Source organism: Panthera tigris, chromosome X, assembly GCF_018350195.1.
Source record: "Panthera tigris isolate Pti1 chromosome X, P.tigris_Pti1_mat1.1, whole genome shotgun sequence".
Classification (NCBI taxonomy): domain Eukaryota; kingdom Metazoa; phylum Chordata; class Mammalia; order Carnivora; family Felidae; genus Panthera; species Panthera tigris.
In genome coordinates, this window is record NC_056677.1 from 49,773,018 (window position 1) to 49,786,620 (window position 13,603).

General features: G+C 45.2%; 1 protein-coding gene across 1 annotated transcript; it reads left to right on the forward strand.

The window, feature by feature from the left end:
* Positions 1-7,169: 7,169 nt before the first annotated feature.
* On the forward strand, positions 7,170-8,945 carry LOC122235363 (Y-box-binding protein 3-like). The gene has a single exon (XM_042974447.1). The coding sequence runs from the start codon at positions 7,349-7,351 to the stop codon at positions 8,462-8,464; it is 1,116 nt and encodes a 371-aa protein (XP_042830381.1). The 5' UTR covers positions 7,170-7,348; the 3' UTR covers positions 8,465-8,945.
* Positions 8,946-13,603: the final 4,658 nt, after the last annotated feature.

Here is a 13,603-nt window from a genome sequence, read left to right on the forward strand (position 1 = left end):
CACACTAATTCCCTTCTTTGCCTGCTGATTGAGGGGCGTGAAGAGCCTAAAGTGGCTGGGTGGCAGTCTTATTTTCCAATTCAATGCAATCATTATTGTGTCTCTTGGTGGAGGTGTTCCTCCCTTTGGAACAAAGACCTCTATCCAGGCCAGTGGAGCATAAGGTCATGGGGACAGGAAGCCAACTTTGTGCTAGTGGATCACTAGGGTGTGACAATGGGTGGTCCAACTCCCATTTACACCCTTTGATTCTTGGACCTGTGAACCCTGGCTATGGCAGAAATAGCACCATACGTTGGATGGTGAATCAGAGCATATACAGCCTCCTGGAGAGCCTTGCCCCAGCCTTGCAAGGTATCGCCACCTAGCTGGTGCTGTAACTGGGTCTTCAAAAGTCCTTTCTTAAGAGGACCTGACCTCCCCTATATTCAAGAGGTTCTGTGTCTATAAACTGGCTCAAGTCTGGGAATTAGTTGAGGGGATGTGACTATTTTTATTTCCAAGTTAGACTTTTTGTTCATTTGACCTAGAATTTTTGTGGCTATACAGATCAAGTAAGTATTTAGTAGGCTTCCTAAATGTTTCTCTTCTAGGAACATCATGATCAACTAGCCAATGCTATAGGCCTCTGGAAGCCAGACTATTCTAATTCCTGCTTTGACTATGCTGTCCATTATGGTAATCATGTCCACCTTACCTTTGGAGGTTGAGTGATGCCACTTGGCCCCTGCCACCCAGGAATACAATTACTCCCATTGCCTTTAGGTTCCTTTACTCAGTAGCAGCGATTCTCACTGTAAGTTCTGGTCTACAGATAAGAGTGATGTCCCAGCAGGCCCCTAAAGGTGAGGTAAAAAGTGTAACCCATGAGAAGGTGTGCTCTTCAAGGGTGGAGTTCTTCAAAGATGCTGGGGCTCCCTCAAAAATGCATTTTTCACAGTCGTGGTGAAGGGTGTGCCCTGCAGACCCTCCCAGGGTAGGTGAGTAGGTCTTAAATGACAAATCTACTCCAACATTCAAACATCCCTAAGACTTTAAATCCTTTCTTCTACAGTAAACCAAGGGCAGGGCTTGCATTTCTAGCTCACTTACTGCAGACTACACTTTGGATCACGTGTTAACCAACCAAAAAAAGTTTCAGAGCCCTTTCTAACTTTCTGTGCTGCAACATTAAATGAAGCATCTCTGCTTAGTGGGCCCATGTCAATAAATTCACCCTAATCCAAGGATATGTTCCTTACACCATTACCCCACATCCTTAATATCCATTCCCACACATGTCTCCCTATTTCTGTCTGTATGAATTAGAAAAAAACTAGTAGCTCTTTTGGAGTGCAGTACACCTTCTCATGGGCTACACGTTTTACCTCACCTTTAGGGGCCTGTTGGGACTTGAGTCTTGTTATAGATGTAGAAGCAGAGAGAGGTGGTCGGTGGGAGGGTCCTCGGGGGCATCATCAGTGTCTTTCAAGGAAACGTCCTCAGGCATTATGTTTTCCATTATACTTTCTTCAGGCAATGCAGGGCTAATCTCTCCTCACTGGGGATGGAGAGGCGGCTTCTACTAGTAACGATGACTCATGATGTTAAGGACTCAATGTTCCCAGTTTCATTACTGGTCTTCCCCCATGTTCCCAATCCCATCTTTAGGATCCCATTGCTTCCCAATTGATGCCTACACTTTAATGGTGGATGTGCAGTGAGGGTTGGAATTCAAGTTCCATTGTAATTCAGCCATTGGATGAGACTCTCATCTCAGCCCTGTGGCTCCAGGAGATAAGGGGTCTCTTTCAGGGTAGATATAGAAACTTTCAGGCCAGACATAGAAGCTTTCAGGTCATTTATGAAGTGTTTGAGTGAGGAATTTGAATCTCTGAGCTCATTCTTTTCTTTTTCCCACTTTGTCCAGTGACATTAGGAGCAACCAACAATTCCCATTGTACTCCTTAGTTTCACAAAAAATGTTTTAACGTATCATGTACATGCCCTCTCAGATCCCTGCCTTGTATGAGTATTTGATTAGGAATATGCAATAGTGATATTTTGTGTATCTCTATTGCCACATCAGGCCATAGACTATGAGTGTGCTCTTTACTATTGGAAATAGAGTTATTAGTGTCTTTAAATATAATCAAATTAGAGAACCAACTCCAGAACCCCACAACCAATTCAGAAAACTCATCCTTAACATTCTGTTCTTTAGAAAAAGAGAAAGAGAGAGAGAGAGAGAGAGAGAGAGAGAGAGAGAGAGAGACTCTGTTCTTTAGAGCCAGTTCTGGTATCAAAATCAGCATGAGTCAGGGTTCTGCAGAGAAAAAGACCAATAGGATGCAGTGTGTGTGTGTGTGTGTGTGTGTGTGTGTGTGTGTGTGTAGAGACAGACAGGCAGACAGACAGAGATACAGAGAGAAACAGAGACAGAGAGACAGAGAGAAATTTATTTCAAGGAACTGGCTCGTGATTATGGAGACTGGTAAATCCAAAGCCTGCAGGATTGGCTGACAAACTAGAGACCCACATAAGAACCAATGTTGCAGCTCAAGTCTAAAGGCCATCTGCTGCAGAACTGCCTCTTGCTCAGGAGAGGTCAGTCTTTTGCTCTGTTCAGGCCTTCACCAGATTGGATGAGGCCCACCCACATTATAGAGGGCAATTTGCTTTGCTCAAAATTCACGGATTTAAAAGTTATTCTCATCCAAAAAACACCCTCACAGAATCATCCATAATAATGTTTGATCACATATCTGGGCACCATGACCCAGCCAAACTGGGTCACATAAAATTAACCATTATGCTTTATCATTTCTGTCCTTCTTTCACTCTCTCTTCCTTTATTTTTAACACATGGCAAAATGTTCACAGCTGTTGGTTTACACATATTTTTTTTTTCACATTTTAGGCATTTATATTTCCTTCTTACATGCCAGAAGACTGCATTTCAGAGAAGCGAGGTGATTTTCTCAAGGCTAAACAGCCAATATTTGGCCATCCCAGGAATCAAACCCAGATCTTCTGACTTAAGATTCCTGGCTCTTTCTAATGATTTTAGTTCCCAAAACCTCAGCTGAGAGTGCACTGAAAGTTGCGACACTGCCCATATTTTAAACCACGTATTGACACCCATTGTATCTCTGGAGTCACCTTGGTTTCTGTGATGTACCATTTGCAGGATGTGGGGCAAGGGTGAGCATTCTCAGTGCCATACTCTAGATTACTTTTTATTATTTCTGGATGTATTATATTACCTTTATGTTGCCTTGGACAGATAGCAGCACTCAAGAGACAGTGGAGTTGATGGTGTGGTTCTGGAAGGAGTAAGATGGATAGGGTTCTCTTTTCCATTTAGCCCATTTACCTTTTGAACAGGAAGTGCCAGTGAGTCAGTCCAGTAATGGCTGGGGCATTATTATTAAGCCTCCGCTCCTTAGGCTGCCACCTTATTTATTCTTCACAGTAGATAATGTTATCACCTTTTACAATGGGCCTGGATGGACTCTGCTGTCTCAGGTTCAGCACCATTTTGTGGCTGAAACAGCAAACAAAGATTTTTATTTTTATTTTTTTTAAAGATTGTATTTTTAGATGATAAGCCTCTTAAATGTTAATGGATCAGATGGTATACCTTAAGCCTGAATTACCCTCTATTTCATTGACAGTTTTTTAATAATAGGAATTAAATTATATGCTTCACAGGATGGGTGGAGAGAGGTGCAGAATAAATAGACAGAACCTTGGGAATCCAAGCTGGTGCAGCCATTCTGGAGAACAGTATGGAGGTTCCTCAAAAAACTAAAAATAAAACTACCCTATGACCCAGCAATTGCACTACTAGGCATTTATCCACGGGATACAGGTGTGCTGTTTCGAAGGGACACATGCACCCCCATGTTTCTAGCAGCACTATCAACAATAGCCAAAGTATGAAAAGAGCCCAAATGTCCACCAATGGATGAATGGATAAAGAAGGCGTGATATATATATATATATATATATATATATATATATATACACACACACACACACACACACACACACACACACACATATTGGAGTATTACTCAGCAATCAAAACAATGAAATCTTGTCATTTGCAACTACGTGGATGGAACTGGAGGGTATTATGCTAAGTGAAATTAGTCAGTCAGAGAAAGACAAAAATCACATGACTTCACTCATATGAGGACTTTAAGAGACAAAACGGGTGAACATAAGGGAAGGGAAACAAGAATAATATAAAAACAGGGAGGGGACAAAACAGAAGAGACTCATAAATATGGAGAACAAACTGAGGGCTGCTGGAGGGGTTGTGGGAGGGGGGATGGGCTAAATGGGCAAGGGGCATCAAGGGATCTACTCCTGAAATCATTGTTTCACTATATGCAAACTAATTTGGATGTAAATTTAAAAAAATAAAAAAATTATATTAAAAAAATAAAACCTGATGATTTCAATGAAAATAATACAATGGTCTCAGCAAATTAAACCTTAAAGTTGAATTAATTAATTAATACCATATTAATTTGTTTTTTTACAAAACCTTTATTCTTGCATAAAATACCTACAAACCAGGAAAGTTTAATAGAGTTCCATGATGGCTCCAAGGCACTATCCTGTATATCATGATAACAACAACAGGAGATTCAAGAGGGCATACTCAATTCGAGCCAGTGAATCTCATTGGCATCTTTGTGCCTGGCGCTGTGCTAGTGACTGTAAGGAATTCAAGGATGTAACCACTTTGAGGCGGGGGGGAGGGGGAAGGTATGAATTTAATCCACAAGCACACATTTCTGGTGGCCCTTTAGGCAGCCAGTGTTGTTCCAGGCACCATGGTACTCAGAGAAGAAACTTAAAGTGTTCACTCTTTAGTGAGATTTAGTGAGCTTAGAATCTAGTTGGGAATAATAGTGAGACATAAAGCCTTATGCATCAGGGAAGAAGTAGAGTAGCCATTAATCGTTGGGCTGTAAGTGCAATTAGGTTTCCAAGAATGATATTGAGGTGGACTGGTGCATTTGGAAAGGGGGTGGGAGAGGATTGCAAAATGGAGACTCAGAGGGCAGATAGGATTTATACAGACAGAGGAGAGGAGAGAAGGTATTCCTAGGAGAATGAGGAGAAAAGTGAACATGGGCACAGAGATGGGAATGAGCATGGCAAATGTGGGAAAGAGCAAGAAGAGCTCTCAGGACATGAAAGGAAGAAATGTTGGCAATATCATAGAACTGGCCTCATGGAGCCATGGAGTGCACAGTGGACTAAGAACCAGAGGGCCTGAATTCCCAAAGGTATTATCCTGGTTCTGTACTTACTACATGGGTGGCCTTGGTTAGGTCAGGTAGATGTTTTGTGCCCTGGTGCCCTGATTTACTCATGGTCACGTGAGGATACTGACAGTAGCCTGCTGCTCTCTCATGCTTGTTGCAAAAACCACAAGAGACGATGCCTGAAGAAGTGTTTTTTTTTTAAATAGAAAAATTAAAATGAGGACCCCTTCTTCCACTTTATATTACACCAGCATGGTGAAGAAATGGCTCCTGAGTCTGCAGTAGGATTTGTTTTCTAGTCAGCTTCAGGCAGAGGGTTACTGCATGTGGGGACAGGGGGTGCTTCTTAGTTGACATGAAGGCAATTTTTGCCCCTGTAGAGGGCCAGGCCTGGAAGCCTCAACCCAGGGGAGACAGATCATCCATGCAAGAGGTGTTTCTTGGGTTCTCCGCTGGGTTGTATGACCTCTCTGAAAGAGGTCCCTGTTCTGTGACATCAGATGAAAGAAGTCACGAAACTGTACACAAAGGCCAGTGAGGTGTGGTGGAAAGAGACCTGGACCTGGAATGAAATCTATCTGACATCTGATTTTAGGGTTTGCCCCATACTAAACATGTGAACTTAAGCAAGCAGCTTGCTATCTCTGGGCCCTGGTTCCCTCATCCGTCAAATTGAAGTAAAAACAACACTGCTCCACTTCCTTATAGAGTGGATTATTGCAGGGGTCAAATGCACAACACATGAGAGGTTTCTGTAAACTCTAAAGTGGTAGGCCAACTTGGCTTATTTTTATTTTTCTTATTAATGAATGTGAACAGTTTTCTGACCAGTTGCTAGCTACTATTTTGGCCTGCTCTATCATCACATCTGAAAGGTTATACTTCAGACAGCTAGTTGTACCTTACCACAGTATTAGCACTGCAGTTAGGCTGAATTCTTAGGGTTCCTGTATAATTAAACCAGAACTCCAACTTAGGATACAGATCACAGAGTCACAAACCATTTGAGGGTGGGGGAAAGTTTGGATCTGCAGTTAAAACACAAGGGCAAATTCACTCAGCTCTATTTTACTCCACATGATCATTGGCTTTATGTGGGCAAGAACACAGAGCTCAACAGGGTTTTCAGAATATTCCAGTTAACAAAAGTGTTCCCACTCACCTTCACTACTCTACAACCCTAACACTAGTCTGGATAAACCTGCACTAGTTTAGTGTCCTCTCAGTACTAGCATTCTAGCGCTGGCAGTCTTCCCCTATCTCTCCGCAGGAAAACAAAGAAAAGAAAAGAAAAGAAAAGAAAAGAAAAGAAAAGAAAAGAAAAGAAAAGAAAAGAAAAGAGAAAAGAAAGGAAAAGAAAAGAAAAGAAAGGAAAGGAAAGGAAAGGAAAGGAAAGGAAAGGAAAAGAAAAGAGAAAAGAAAAGAAAAGAAAAGAAAAAAGAAAAGAAAAGAAAAGAAAAGAAGAGAAAAGAAACAACCCACAGTGGGCTTCTTTGATTGGGTCTTAATTTCATGTGGTTGCCATTTTGTCCCACCTTTACACAAAATGCCTCACCCACATATAGAACACACAAGGAGTTGGAAGAGGACCAGGGTTTTGTGGGAGTATTTGGAGAGTGCCCTTAAGAAGGTTGGGAATATCTCCAACCAAGGGAGAGAGATGGAAAGTGGGTCGTCTCTTCACATCCACTCAAGCAAGCAAGAGGGTCTTCAAGAAGACCACTGCCTAGAGCTTCAAATGAGCCCCCTCTCCATGAGGGACCAAGAGGCACCTGGAGCACAAGGCAGAGCACATCTGCCCCGCCCCCCAGCCCAACTGCCTTCTCCTAGTGGGTGACCCCCATTGAGACGTCACCACCCGCGGCAGCCACTGTTTGGTCCGCGTCCTGTTGCCCCAGGAGACGATGTAGGCCTTTCCAAGAGTCTCAGAGTGAAGCCAGAGAGTCCTTGGCCCCGACCGACCCTTCCAAAGTGAGGCTCCTGCCTCCAGACCTAGCCCCTCCCCACCCCCACCCCACCCCCAATCGCCGAGGACCAGATTTCCCTCAAGTTCTCAGAGAAAGGAGAGCAAGGACGGCCTCATGAGTGAGGTGGGAGAGGTCACCCGCACAGAGGTGACCGCCTCAGTACCCCCTCAAGCCGCGCAGAAACTCCTAGTTTCCTTGGGAGGTGGAGATCTTCCCCGGGCCCCAGTGGCTGGCAACCTCGGCGGAGACGTGATCCCCAAGACCACCGCGGCAGCAGGCGCCAAGGGAAAGGTGCCCAAAAAGGTCATCGCCAAGAGGGTGCGAGGCTCCGTCAAGTGGTTTAACGTGAAGAACGGGTACGGTTTCATCAGCAGGCATGATACCCAGGAAGATGTGTTCGTTCACCAGACGGCCATCACCCGGAACAACCCTCACAAGTACCAACGCAGCGTGGGCGACGGCGAGACGGTTGAGTTTGATGTGGTGCAGGGCGAGCGGGGCACCCAGGCCGCTAACGTGACCGGGCCAGCGGGTACCCCAGTGCAAGGCAGTCGCTACGCTGCCAACCGCCCCCGCTTCCGCAGGGGCTTCTACATCCGCCGCCGCGGGCCACCCTTGCACGGTCCCAGGGGCACTGAGGACGACGTCGACGAAGGTGAGGCCAGTGGCGAAGGCTTCACGAAGGCCCAGGGCCAGAGGCGCCGCCTGCCCGGTGGACCCCAAGACCAAAGGCTGCAGCGCTTTCCGCCCTCCCGCAGGGCCTCAGCCCTGTCTCGCGGCCCTTCGATCCTCGCTCCCACCAGCGGCCCGCGGCCTGCCCACCTGCCCGCGTCCACCCCAGCCTCAAGGCCCGAGTGCGCCCCTCGGCGGGGGCCCGGCCCCAGCTACCTGCTGAGTCGCCCTAGGGCTCGAGGCATCACTCCTGGTCCAAGACCCTCAGCAGGCATTTCTGAGGAGCTGGAGGCGGAAGACAAGGAAAGCGGGCGCGACGCCAGAGGCCCGAAGCAGAAGCACCCACCACGCTACGGATCCCGCCGCCCCAACAACCCACGCCACCGCCCGCAGCAGGTGCCCGGTGCCCAGGGCCAGGTCAACGTGGGAGGAGAAGGCAAGACCGGGAAGGGCCCTGCGGAAACACCCGCTTCGGTTGCTGTGGCCAAGAAGAACAGCGCCGCTGAGGAGGAGGACACCTTGGTCGCTGATGTCCCCTCTGCCACCCAGGCCAAGTAACAACAGCCTGGCTCCTTCCCTGGGGACTCCCTGGCCTGGGCGGCAGGGGATGCCCCCTTGAGGAGATGATGCCCTTTAAAGCAACACAGCCCAAACATCCACCTTGACTGTTAGATTTGTGCCCTGAGAAAAATACATGCCTCTTCCCCAAGGTTTGAGGATAAACTACAAGATCTATATATTTCTGAATTCCCTCTTACCATCTGTGTTGGTAATTTCTGCACACACACACACACACACACACACACACACACCATGTCATACTCATGCACACACCTCTGAATTTATTCTTTTAAAAGATCTGACCAGGACCACAGCTATTATTCTGTGTCACCAGGGGAATTAGTTGATGGACTAACAAAAATTACTTTTATTTTTAATAGAAAAACAAAGATGATCTGATATTGAATATTATCTTACCTCGCTGTGTGATATTGCCTGAATGGTCATTTTTTCAATAAATCATTTCATGTTGCTTTTATCTATTATTGCTGTTGTCTGATTTAAAACAAAACACTCGTCAGCACAGAATTGTATTGAACCACTCCTTTCAGTGCTTTTTCGGAACCAGTTTTAGCAAACATCATACTTGTTGTTCGTTCTTTTTACAAGTCATGAATTTAAGGCTAATTGTGGACTTGTGGGAGGCGAGGGTTGAACATCTCATGGATGTTCTAAAAGATTAGAATACACAGACAGGGAAGAAGTGTCCCCATCACATCCTCTTCCTCTGCCATTTGAGCAATAAATCTGGAGGGTGGGCCCAGCTACCCACATTTACTGCTTAGGTGTTTATTCTATGACGCAAAACTCAAAGAGCTGGACAAAACACCCACCCACCCACCCCAAAAAAAAGGCTCTCTGGAAGCACAATTTGCCTCTATTTTTTAATGGATTCGATCTAATACCATTTTCACGAGGGGCTAGGGGTGTGTGGTGGAAATGGAAAGATACTGGTCAAAGGGTAAAATCTTTCAGTTATAAGATGACTAAGTTCTGGGGACCTAATGCACAACATGATGACTATAGTTAACAGTACTGTGTTGTATACCTGAAAGTTGCTGAGAGTAGAGCTTTAATATTCTCACCATGACAGCAACAAAAGGATAATTATGTGAAGTGAATAACGTGTTAATTAACCTTATTGTGGTAAATGTTTCACGATATATGCATGCATCAAATTATCCCATTGTACAACGTAATGTATACAATATTATATGTCAACTACATGTCAATAAAGCTAGGAAAAAAAACTGAAGAAAATTAAAAAAGAAAACAGGGATGGAAGCAGGTTTAATTTTTGTCATGCATACTTCTGGAACTGAAGAGAAACATCTAGTCCATGTTTTCCATGTGTGCTTCCTGATTTGAGTCCATCCAGGGGGGCTGTGCAGGATTCCTGGGAGGCTGGGCAGGTAAAGCTCAGCCTGCCTCAGCCACTTTCCCATCAGATAGAGAGGCCCCAACCAGGACTGTCATCCCTATCCTGGTTTTCCTTTGAATATATAGTGGGATTGGTGGGTGGGTAGGAGGCAGGGTTGGGGGAGGGGGTGGGCAATTAATAAATTTGAAACTAATATGATAGGGAAAAGATAGGATAAAATAGGCAGAGAGGGAAAGGTTAGGACCTGAGGTCCCTGGGTGGGGAAAAACACAGATTTTGACACAACACTAGGAGCATTTGACTACAGCAAACCCCTCAGGCATAAGGCTCCTCTTAAGAATGTAACAGACACCACCTACTCCCCCTCAGGTTCCCCTTAGGAATTTGACAATCAAAATACCTAACTAAAATAAGTAAACCATAACACTTATGTCATACGAGGGACAGTATGACCATAGTCTAACTCCTCACACAGTGGAATCCAGACAATCAGGAATGGACAACCCAGCACCAAGAGTTATCAAGCCAATAAGGGTAGGACCTAAGAAGGAACAAGGGGGAGGGGATGGAGGAGGGGTGGGCAACAGAACCTTATGAAACAAAGACCCTTGCCTATAGTCAGGGCATTCACTTTCAAATCCCCCCTCTCTGCAAAGAAAGATTTCATACTCCTCTTACTTTCTAATCTTATACTCTAATAAGCGTTTGCCTGCTGCTCATTTTCTTTGGTGTTCACCTCTTCATTCTTCGAAGCGGAGAGATGACAAACGCCGGGTATTGAGGTAAAGAATCCTACAACATTTCTTGGGGGCTCACCCGGGATACCCAACGTCTTCTAACCTTAAGTAAAGAGCAGCCACGACTCCCTCTTTTTTTTTTTTCTTTCTATCCTAAATAAAACTCTCAAACCAAACAATGGTCACTGGTCAGCCAGTTAAGAGCAAATAGTGTGGCTGCCATTCCCAAGTCTCGGGTGACAGGCTCCTTTGGTCTCCTCCCAGCTGATCTCCCAAAGTAGTTGGGAACATCGGTGTGGTGGAGCCCCAGTTTCCTTCCAAGATGAACCCCCAGATGCACGGGACTCAGGGGAGGCTGAATAGCAACTGATGGGTCCTGACCAAGGCTACTCTTTGGTGGACGCCTAAAGGCTATCTGCAAAATCTGATCCCTGACTTCCCGTTTGGGTATCTGGTAGAATTCTCCTCTTTCTGTCTAGGTCAGCCTCTCCCTTTGGGAAATGAGTGGAAAAACCCAGGACTGATCCCTCGTGTATCCTCCTAGGAGTGATCTGGGTGACTTCCAAGGGGTCCTACTCACAGGTTTCCCAACTGAAGTAGAAGGTGGCTCTCTCCTTGCTTCTATATCTGACACTCTGGCGTGGCTCACCTCCCAGGTCCCCCCCACCCCCTTTTTCTTTTAACCTTTCAATTTCAAATGTCTTTTGTGGAGTGGAGAGCAGGACTTACTTCAACAACTTCTGGATTCACCACCCTCCTCCTGCCCCTGATGCCCAGGTGGGGGGGCGGGGGGGAGGGGCGGATTGGAGAGAAGACACATGGCAAGCTCCCACAAGATGCAGATGATAATTAGAACCAACTGTCTCTGGTTGGTCTCCCTTGGGACAGGGATATTAGATATTAGGGATATTTAGATTACAATAAGTTTAGGAAATTGCTTATCTGTCCAGGAGCTAGTAGCACTATAGCCCCTAATTCAGTCATAATGTCTCTTCCTAGCAAGGGAGTGGGGCTTTCTGGCATTATCAAAAAATAATGTGAAAAAAAATCAAGTCTCCTCGTATGCATCACAGTGGCTGAGAGAAAAATTTAGTTTTAGGTTTTGCAGAGACACCTCTAATCATTATGCTACATTTGGATAGTTGGCCAGGAGTGGAAAGGAAGACAGAATAGGTGGCTCCAGTGTCAAGAAGGAAATCAACTGGTTTTCCTTCTCTATTTCCAGAGTTACCCAATGCTCTGGGTTTCCCATAGACAGTTGGTTCAGGGGAGCCACCGTGAAGAACCCAGGCCCCATCAGTCCCTTTCAGGGACATTGGCTCTCTGAGCCCTCACAGATAGTAGTCCCAGAGGACATTCATATTTCCAGTGATGGTCTCCACACAAGGGGCACTTACAGGGTTTCGACTTTGGTTGTCCCCTCTGAGGACATTCTCGTTTCCAATGTCCTAAATGGCCACATAAATGGCACTTGGTGCCAGGACCTCAGGAACTCTGGTCTGACATAGTACATTAGGCCACAACTATGGTCTCAGATTTTTTTTCTCAAGCTTCCTTTCCTGTTCTTTATTCTCCTCTTGATCTCAGTTGTAATATACCTAATTGGCAGCTCCTAAGAGCTCTTCCAGGGTCCCTTCTGTACCAACTGCCAATTTTTTCAGGTTTCTCTGAATATCCGGGGCTGATTGAATAACAAATTTGTCCTTTAGAATCATCTCAGCCTCAGTGGGTACCAGGGGAGATAGCCTTGTATTTAATGAGAACTTCCCTTAACCTTTCCAGGAAGGCCACCAGGCTCTCATCCTATATCTGTAAATTAGTGGCTAATTTAGCATAATTTAAAGGCTTAACTTTGGACCTCCTTAATTTTGTCAAAGCACAATCTTGGAAGTAGTGGTGATACCATTCCCCAATGGGATTATTATAATCCCAATTAGCATCTTGGGATAGAACTGCCTGAGCTCCAGTAGGGAATTAGAATTTCCCTACAGGACCTCCAGTCCCATGATAATTAAGGAGTTTCTCATTCCCATATCTTTTAGCTGCTGCCAGAACCCCATGCTTCTCTGTCTCATTAAGAGTCTGATTTAACAAAAGCATTGTATCTTTTTAGGTCAATTCAAAAACATACGTAATATTCTGAAAAACCTCTATATACTTATCCAGAACATCAGGAAATTTACCTAGATCTCCTTTTATCTGTCTTAAATCTTATAATGAAAAAGATACTTGTAATCTTATCATAGTGATGCCTCTCTGTGTCCCTCCTCCCTGTACTCTAGCTTCTGGTAGGGGAAACATGACTGTTAACATTACGGGAGGGCCTGGGTAAGGTGGGCAGCAGGGAGCAGAAGTGCACGTTTTTAATTCTGGATATATAGATCCAGGGCCCAAGAAGGAGGAGGTGGAGGTGGAGGTGGAAGAGTTCCCTTCCTCCCCCTCTGGGTCTGCTTTGGGTATGCGCAGGGAGCCCTTAATTATTTCTCCTCCTGATTGCTGGACTTTGGAAAGGGTTGCCAGTAAGTCAGGATCGACTTTACATTGCTTACATGTATCTCACTTTTCTTCCTAAGGCCCAAAAACGCTGAACATAGGGGACTTCTCCCCATTTTCCCTGATGTTTGCAAAATAAGTTTAATTGTAGGCTTGTATTATAATTGCTATTTGCCTCTGGCAACCAGGTTTTCCCCATCCAGTTTGTATTGGGGCCAAGCCTCAGTGCAAAAGAAAATGAGTTGCTTTTCCTTCAGGGTTTGTGGATCAAAATCATCTCAGTTTTTCAAAATGCATCCCAAAGGAGTATTGGCCTTGGTTGGGGAATTGCCTATCTATAGGAAAGGAGGAAGAAGCATCCCTTATCTCAGTTTCCTATAGCTGGACAGGAGAAGCCTCATCTCCTGGTCCTGAGCTTTGGCTGGCTATGGGCCTGGAAGCAAAGAGCCCTGTCAGTCTGGAGGGGTGCTGGTGATGAGGGAAACAAAGGCAGGAAAAATGTAGTTTAAATTAAATTCCCTTATA

Coding starts and splice junctions, on each gene's coding strand:
- LOC122235363 (XM_042974447.1), top strand. CDS start 7,349: ATGAGTGAGGTGGGAGAGGTCACCCGCACAGAGGTGACCGCCTCAGTA.